Raw genomic sequence first — 9,193 nt, forward strand, 5'->3', positions numbered from 1 at the left:
CCCTCACGGCACAGAAGCCATTGGTAATTCTTCTCCCAGAACTGGACCTTCCAGGTGCTTCATAGCAATGCAGATTCCTTGATAAGTGGAGGGGGTTGTTCAACAAAAACAGTTACACTCTCAGGATTTGTTGAAGAAAAATCAACAACATAAGGATGTCTCCAACGTTGATTGAGACAGTACAGATTTAAAAGACTTCAATTTGTGAGGGTAGGAAGACATTGTTAGTGAACCAGCTGCTCATCAGAACATTGGAGTATGAGACCTTTAATGTTCTACAGTAATGGACTTTAAATACACTTTACTATTCGAAAACATTTTTTCTTTTTTTTTTTTTGAGAATTCATATAAATCTGCAATATATATTGGCCATATCCTCGCTCAACTTTTTCCTTCCAATTCCCTCTCCTTGCCCCTCCCAACACCTTTTACTCCCAAATTTACATCTTCTTTTTATAACTCAACAAATCCAAGTAGTATTGCCCATATGGCCATGAATGTGGAATCACCTAATAGGTAAAGAAAACAAATCATTAATAGTTCTAGAACGTTGAAAATAGTATTGAGCAACGTTCTAGAACTATTAATAATTAGGGTAAATATGTCCTAACCATAAGCTATAAATGTGAAAGCAAACCTTGCATAGTAGTGCATTTGTTTATTGTTTGTTGTATTGATATCTTCAGCTTAAAATAGAATTCTTTAAAAGTATCACTGCATGTAAATCCCGCATTTTGTCACCCAGGAACCCTTATGGACACTTACATTGAGGTTAAAACTATTTTCATAATATAAGATTAACATAATATCGATTCTGCTGCCTATACACTAAGGAGTGATGTCAACTTAAGTTTCATTATTTACCAAATACAATTTTTAAAGCATGGCTGCTATAAATTGTGATTCTGCTGAAAAAAAATTTGAGCAAAACAAATTGCGAAACTTTGTAAAGTATTCACAACCCTAGATTCATTAAAGACATTTGTGATTCAAGAGAGGAGGTCAAAGTATCAACATAAACAGGAGTTTTGAAAAAACCTTATTCTAGACTTTATGAATTACTGAGGGCTGCAGCATTCAGTGGAGGCAGTAATTTCAGGTACAGTGGCTACTAAGAGAACTAAAATTTTAAAAGGCGTCTGTGCCAATAAATATGAAAAAAATGCTCAAAATCCTTATCCAAGGGGAAATGAAAATCAACATTACAGAAATTCAATATTACCTCAGTCAGAGTGGCTCTCATTAAGAGGACAAACAACAACAGATGTTAGTGAAGATCTAAGGAACTGTGAAGCCTTTAACATCGTTGGTGGGGACATAATTAATATAGCCAGCATGAAAATGAATAAGGAACTACCACTTTATCCATTTCACCACACCTAGCTATACGTTTGAAAGAAATGAAGAAAGCATACCGCACCTCTGAGGACACATTTGTCATTGCACTATTCGCAACAGTTAAAATATAGAGAGAAACTAGATGCCCCTTCAATGTATGAATAGATTACAAAAGAATAGATCACACAATACACTGTGTTATTTACCGTAAATAAGAATAAATTTCTGTCATTTAAAGCAAAATGTTTGTAATTTGAGATCATCCTGTTAAATTAAATAAGCCAGACACAAAAAAAGAAAAAAAAAAGAAAACAAATCAATAGCTACACCTGCAAATAAAATGAATCTCCATGCCCTAGCAGCCATCATTGAATGCAGAGAATTTATGACTGTTCACTGCTGAGAATAGACATCTGTGTGAGTGCTTGCCAACAGACAGAATGTCTATATCAAAATTCCCACCCCCACTTTCTTACTCCTCCATATTCCTCCCACAGGCACAAATAATATCAATGAAGAGTGGGTTGAAAAAATGAAAGTACCATAAAATGGGCAGGAGTTCTGTGGGATGGTTACCTCTAGACATCACATAGTCATTACACACATAAAATTTTTATGTTCCTTTACAACATATGTACAAGATCTAGTGAGTTAAATGGTCCATCATATAGAGGAGAGGGACTGTATATGCCACACAAACCTGAGATCCTCCATGTTTTTACTGAGATAATCATCCTTCAAAATTTAAACATATTTTAATATTTTTAAAAATTAGAGCACAGAAACATTAAAAAAACCAACAGTACAAAGGGCACAATACTATGAGGAAATTCACTATTGTTGTTTTGCCAAGAAATATATACTAACACTGTCTTCTATACTTGTACCAATATGTAGTGCTTCTCTCAGCCTTGGTCAGTGAAGCCTTTCTGAAGTGTATGACATGTAAAGCATGGACCCATGACTGCCCTAATACTGAAAATAAGTAACTACTGAATACTCACCCCAAAATATGCATATTATGTATGTTCTGAAACCCCAGAAAGGTAGCAAGAGACTGCTGGAGGGATTTGATAGACTTGAGTGCTGTCTTTTAGATACAGTGTAGCCATAACAATTATGCACATATAGCAGAAACGACTTGCAACATGTAGCAAGAAACAAGGGAACTGAAGGAAGTGATAAAAGAAAGGATTTGTGAGAGAGTATGAGGGAAGAGGGGAGAGGAAATGAGGAAGCAGAAGTTTAGCAAGAAGGCAGGAAAGAAGGGGAGGAACAAATAGAAAAAAAAGACATGAGGGTTGGAGTGGCCAGAAAAGGACATCAGAAGTGAGTAGCAGAGTAAAGAGGGAAGTAGGAATGACTGATTCATAGATCTACTTGAATAAGTTTTATTCTGTCTAAATCTACATAAAATTTCTGCTTCTGCAACAAATTCCCTTTTCCTGTTTCAAATGAAATATTTTCCAGTTCCTTCCTCAATGATAAAAAAGAAATTGCGTCATTCCAATGTTGCTAAAATGACCCTAGAGGTTTGCCTACAGGTCAACCTGGTGGGATCATTTTCTTCCAAATGAGGTTTGCAGTTCCCAGGTGATTATAGATTTTTCTACAAAGACAAATTCGAACCACCATACATACAAAAAAAAATGTGCAGTTGTTGTAACAGGAGCCATTAACTGAACGTCCATGAGTCCAGGAGACATGAGTGAATAAATGACTGGACAAACTCAAGTATAAGGGTGCAGCTATCAAATAGAAGATAATTGTAAGTAATTTGCAGCTTTACCCTGAAAGCACTCCTGTTGAACACTTTTTTCTTAGTGATTCCTTCTAGAGAGTTTCACAGAGAAGGAATCTCTTGAAGCATGAGAGAACAAAACGTGGACACAAACTCTGATATAACCAAAGAAAAAATTCCTGAATAAGGGGTCACATACCAGTACTCCAAAATGGTATGAAAAAATGTGCAGTTATTCCTGTGATCTTTTGCAAGATCTAAAAAGCACACTGAAAAATCAGAAAAAGCAAAAATGAGATACAGTGAACATAATGTCTGAACAAATTCGAGCAAGCACTTATGGGGTAGGTGCCCTTCAGAGCTGGAACAGGGTGGCAGGCTCCCCATCTCTGTGACTCACAATACAGAATATGCTCAGAGGAATAAGGGACCATACATATGGGGTGTTCAATGTGAAAGAATTTGTGGATATTCTCTGGGATTTACTGACAGATTGTTTCGAGCTATTTTCTGCCATTTCCTGATGATTTACATTAACAAGGCATTGAGAAAAGCCCTAAATTCCCCTTTTTCCTATGGTGATCTTCACCACAAGACAAACAGTTTCTATTGTTCAAGCATGTCCTGCTCTCCACTTGTCATCAGTTAGGGTTCTATGTCTTTTTATTGCTTCAGGTAACATAACAATGAAGACTGGTTCCATATAACTGCTTTTACAAGGTGTCATTAAGAGCTGCCTTTCCATCCCGCACCAATACAACAATCATATTTAGGAACCTGCTTTTGCAATGTGCTTCAAGTGATAAGAAGACAAGAAAGTAAATTAAGAAGTGCATAGTGTCAGAGACACAGAAAAACAGAAAATAGGAACTAAGAAATATCCAGGTTTGATGTCCCTAAAACCACTTATGTGCATGAAAAATCAATCCCTTGAATTTCCTCTTAGATTAAAAAATAAAATATATTTACTAAATGTTTGTGAGTTGCATCCTCACAAGTTGGATTTTCTAGGTGAGTGATAAAAAATTCTGACAAAAGAAAGGATTTTAAGTAGTTCCTTAATCCTTATTCCACATCAGGAAGAGGCTGAAGTGAATCTTAATACTAAATTCCATCTAAACACTCTGCTGGGATTTACAGGGATATGCACTGAGGATGTGGTATCCTCTGTTATCTGCACAGCATGAATGTAGAGTCACTTAATGTTTTCATCCAAGGTTTGCACAGTGTGAATCATACAACTTCCTATTTGTTTGCAAGTGGGAATCCACTGTCTGAAAAATATTACTTATTATTTTATTGCTAAGTCATCTAAGAAACACAAGGGCAATTCTAAGAAACCTGAGGACAAAGTGTAAACCATGCCATGTGCTTCCTTTTATCCTCTCAGGAACCTCCCACAATGCAAACCAGCCCTTATGCTCAAGCTAAAATTCAAGACCTAAATGAGAAGCCCGATATTCTTCTCACTAAGGCCTCCAGTAGGGCATGGGTGTCCTGGTGCTGCTCTTCTGCCTGGTAACATTGCCAAGCTCTACTTGTTTCAGGGTTTCAGAAAAGACACCCAGGCATGTCATCTGTGGGATGCATGTATCATGATGATTGTACCTGTTCCCAGGTTCCCTGTTCCAGGCACAGCTGAAGGAGTAAGGAACCGGTGTATTACAGCCCTCACAGACCCTATCCCTCACCTGAATTCTCTGTAGATTCTCATTATACAGTCATGGTGTAAACTGGGTCTGTCAACTTCCAAGAAATGTCTGAAGTGGATGTGAAGAATCTGGTGGAAGCACAAATCATAATTCTGATCTCAAATCCCAAGTTAATATCAGCAGGGACACCTCCTATTGCAAGAATTCTAATTGTACTTAATTATAAAAATCCTGAGTCAGATACCAGGGGCAAAAACTGAAGGATCAGAAAAGCAGAGCTTTCAGCCACTAGAGAGTTCTCGCCTCTACCAATGTTTAAACAAAATGGGGAAGATCTTGTTTCTACATAGCCTCTGACTAAATGTTGTCTCTCCAAAACCTCAAACTGCCTCTCAGACTGAAACCTCAGAATGGATCTGAGCTCTTGCCTCCTCCTATCTTTAATTCCTCTCTCTGCCCAGCCATGTTAAACCAGTCTCTGCCACCCTAGAGCTGGGATTAAAGGCATATGATTAAAGGTGCTGGGATCACCTTTGTTTGAGCTCCATTTCTGTTTTACACAGAAATGTATCCCAGTGTAGCATTGCACTCACAGAGATCTGTCCACCTCTGTCTTCCTAGTGCTGGATTTACAGGTGTGTGCCACCATTGCCTGATGTCTATGGCTAACTAGTTATATGGTTCTGCACTGTGGTCTTCAGGAAGCTTTATTTGTTAGATCACAAATAAAATATCACTACACCTCCAAGAGCTATGTTTTCATAAAACTGAACAATCTGCAAACTTTTAACATAGCCATGCATTACTGTGCCAGAGGCACAGTGAGAGAACTCCAGTGTGAGCTTGATCAGAAACCTCTCTACTCAGACCAGCATGGGATATGGAGGACCACCAGATACTCCCAGAAAGAGAGGTGGTCACTTAAGAAACTAGGAAGTGCACAACTGTGCTGCATTTGCACCTGTTTGATGTAATAAGCTTTTTGTTGTTTTACACAAGGAAATCTTCTAGAGTACCCTTTACCTCTAATAACCTATTAATTTTTTCTTTTTTAATTACACACTAAATGCCTTTGTTCTCCCACAATACTCTAAGACGTTTAATTGCTTCTTTTCAGACAAATAAGCACATTAATTATATATATTCCATAAATACATATATATTTATATATATGTACATATATATGTCATCAGGTGTCTGAAATTATGAAACTTGTTGACTAAATTTTGAAAGACAGCTTGAAAATTTTGAATAATCTTTAATTCATCCTGTTTCTTTTTAAACTTTGGTAGAGAAACCACAGCTTCTCTGAATTGATGTTAATTTCTACATTTAGCTTAAATAATGAGCCATCCACAGTTTTCTACTTCTAAACTAATAGGACCTTATAAAATTGTATAGTTGTTAAAATTGTTGCAAGATCCTATTTTTGAACCTTTGCATTTTGGTAAAAATTAGCTTGCACCTCGAAATCCAAGCTAATGATTTCTCTATAGGCAGACTGTGCAACTCAGACCTCAAAATTCTCAGTCACAAATATGCACATCCCAGCAGATATCAGCTCCAGTCCCTGGTTCATCTCACTCCAACCCTTCCCATAGACAACTGAGTTCTATGATTTTCACAGTTTGTTGGTGCTTTTGTTGCGGTGAAAGGAAATGCCTGGTTTCTCATGTGTAAGCTGGAGGAGTGTCTTCAGAGAAGCCATTTGGCTGTGGGCTCCATGTTAATGAATTGTAAATGTGGGACAGGTTTAAAATGTAAAAGAGAATCTTTTCTTCTGAGGCTAAGGCTTCTCCAGAAATTCATGCATTGACACCAATGGTGTGTAACGAAACCTTGGAGACCACATTGACTACATTCTTAGAATCCTGTCAGCAGAACACATAACAGTGAATTGACTAACTTCATGCTATGTTGAACCCAGACAATCCACTGTCATAATTTCTAGTGTCAGTGTGAGGATCAGGTTACATGATTGCTCCTGAAATGGATGAACAAGGTAAAGTTTTTTTTTAATTTTATTTTTTTATTAAAAATTTCCACCTCGTCCCCTCTTCCCATTTCCCTCCCATTTCCTCCACTCCCTCTATCCCTCCTTCTCCAGTTCTAAGAACAGTCAGGGTTTCCTGCCCTGTGGAAAGTCCAAGGTCTGGGAAGGTGAGCATCCAAACAGACTAGGCTCCCACAAGGCCAGTCCATGAAGTAGAATCAAAACTCAGTGCCATTGTCCTTGACTGAGAATCTAAGGACAATGGCAGGGTAAAGTTTTGTATGAGCTTTTTGGACATAAACTATATCCGAACCAATACCTCTATTCTAATCCCAAGGATTTAACTTTTGAACAAGAATATCCAGAACATTTTATGGAGAGCTTACCAATATTAATTAATAGACTTCACATGTCTCCATTAAGGTAAATATATTATTGAACAAATAAACACAGGCCAAGTTTTCCCTCTGGAGTAGAAAAGAAGTAACAGTTGTTTATAGAGATGCCCTTGAAATTCTCTTCGCTTCAGTATGTCCTCTGATCTGTTCTAGATAATTTATAGAAAAGGAGATACCTAGATGAGACCAGAATAACTGTTACTGCAGCATGAGGGCTGAAAGTTTAGGCAGGATTGATATGTGTTTCCCCTTATTCTGAATGATGATGGGATAATGTCACCTAGAGTTAAGTAACAACTAAATAAATGTTAAAAGAGATTTTACAGATCATGTATAGGTTTATCTGCAAATAAATTTCCTGAAACTGAGAAGCCTCTTTAAAGCAAAGGACACAGTCAATAAGACAAAAAGGCAGCCTACTGAATGGGAAAAGATCTTTACCAACCCCTCTTCAGACAAAGGAATGATCTTCAAAATATATAAAGAACTCAAGAAATTAGACATTAAAATTTGAAATAGCTTAATTAAAAATGGGGTACTGAACTAAACAGGGAATTCTCAACAGAAGAATTTCAAATGGCCAAAAGATACTTAAGGGGATGTTCAACATCCTTAGCTATCAGGAAAATGCAAATCAAAACAATTCTGAGATACCATCTTACTCCTGTCAGAATGGCTAAAATCAAAAACTCTAATGATAGCTTATGCTTGAGAGGGTGTGAAACAGGGAAACACTCATCCATTATTGGTGGGAATGCAAACTTGACAACCACTTGGGAAATCAGTATGGTGGTTTCTCAGAAAATTGGGAATCAACTTACCTAAGGATCCAGCAATACAACTTTTGGGCATATACCCAAAAGATAATCAATCATACTACAAAAGCATTTGTTCAACTATGTTTATAGTAGCAGACAGAGATAATATTTAGAAATACATCTTTTCAATTTCACATTGATCCTAAAGAGACAAGACAGTGTGGAAACAGAACATTTTCTATGAATAATGTGGAAAGGGAACTAAGTACAGTGTAGAGAAGCCCTAAGAAGGAAAATGTGTATACAAAACTATGTTAATACTTCAATTTCTGTAACTGTCATTAGTGTGTAGGATGACTTATATCTGCTCTGAGTACTGTGTTCTGCCCAGGTCCAACTACAGAGCCTGCTATAGCAGGAAGATATGCAAATAAGGTTTCTTTGTGCCCATAAAAACTAGGCCTGCCCTGACCCTGCAGCTCTGGCAGAAGAGACTAGCCCTGGATTCCTAAATTCTCCCATTCAGGATTTAGCAGTGAACACAGGCCACTCACCATGGACTTAGGGCTTATAATGGTTTTCTCTGTCCTGATTTTAAAAGGTAATTCATAAAGATGAGATACTGTGTGTTGTGTGGACGTGAGAAAGAAAAAAAATGTCTATTGTGTCAGTTTTCTAACCAGAGTTCTTTGTGTTTACAGGTGTTCAGTGTGAGGTGCAGTTGCTGGAATCTGGGGGAGGCTTAGTGCAGCCTGGAAAGTTCCTGAAACTCTCCTGTGCAGCCTCTGGATTCACCTTCAGTGATTATTACATGCACTGGGTCCGCCAGGCTCCAGGGAAAGGACTGGAGTGGGTCGCATACATTAGTAGTAGTAGTAGCGACATCTACTATGCCGACGCTGTGAAGGGCCGATTCACAATCTCCAGAGACAATGCCAAGAACACTCTGTACCTGGAAATGAGCAATCTGAAGTCTGAGGACACAGCCATGTATTACTGTGCAAGAGGCACAGTGAGTGAAAGGTGTTGTGAGCTCAGACAAAAACACTGCTTTGGGGAACACAGGACCAGCAGGGGGCGCTGAGATCCCTTTGAAATCTGGGTCAGAGAGTCTGCTTAGAGAAAAATGGAAGACTGGATTTCTCTGTGTCTGCACTGCCTCTCCATATTGTATTTAGGGATTTTCTCCACAGGTATAGAGTGTAGCAATTCTTGAATGTCAAAATGTTTATTCCCATTTCTTTTTCCAGTTGGTTTGTGTGTGTTTATTTCTTATATTGTTTCTCCTTGTTTCCCTTTAACTCTGTCTACCT

At 37.9% G+C, this 9,193-nt stretch overlaps 1 gene segment (V, D, J or C); it reads left to right on the forward strand.

Moving 5' to 3' along the window:
* The first annotated feature begins 8,420 nt into the window (after positions 1-8,420).
* Positions 8,421-8,964, forward strand: LOC130882831 (immunoglobulin heavy variable 3-48-like). The segment is given in 2 exon segments: positions 8,421-8,481; positions 8,582-8,964. Coding segments are annotated over 2 exon segments (429 nt in total).
* Positions 8,965-9,193: the final 229 nt, after the last annotated feature.

Source organism: Chionomys nivalis, chromosome 10 (genome assembly GCF_950005125.1).
Source record: "Chionomys nivalis chromosome 10, mChiNiv1.1, whole genome shotgun sequence".
NCBI lineage: Eukaryota > Metazoa > Chordata > Mammalia > Rodentia > Cricetidae > Chionomys > Chionomys nivalis.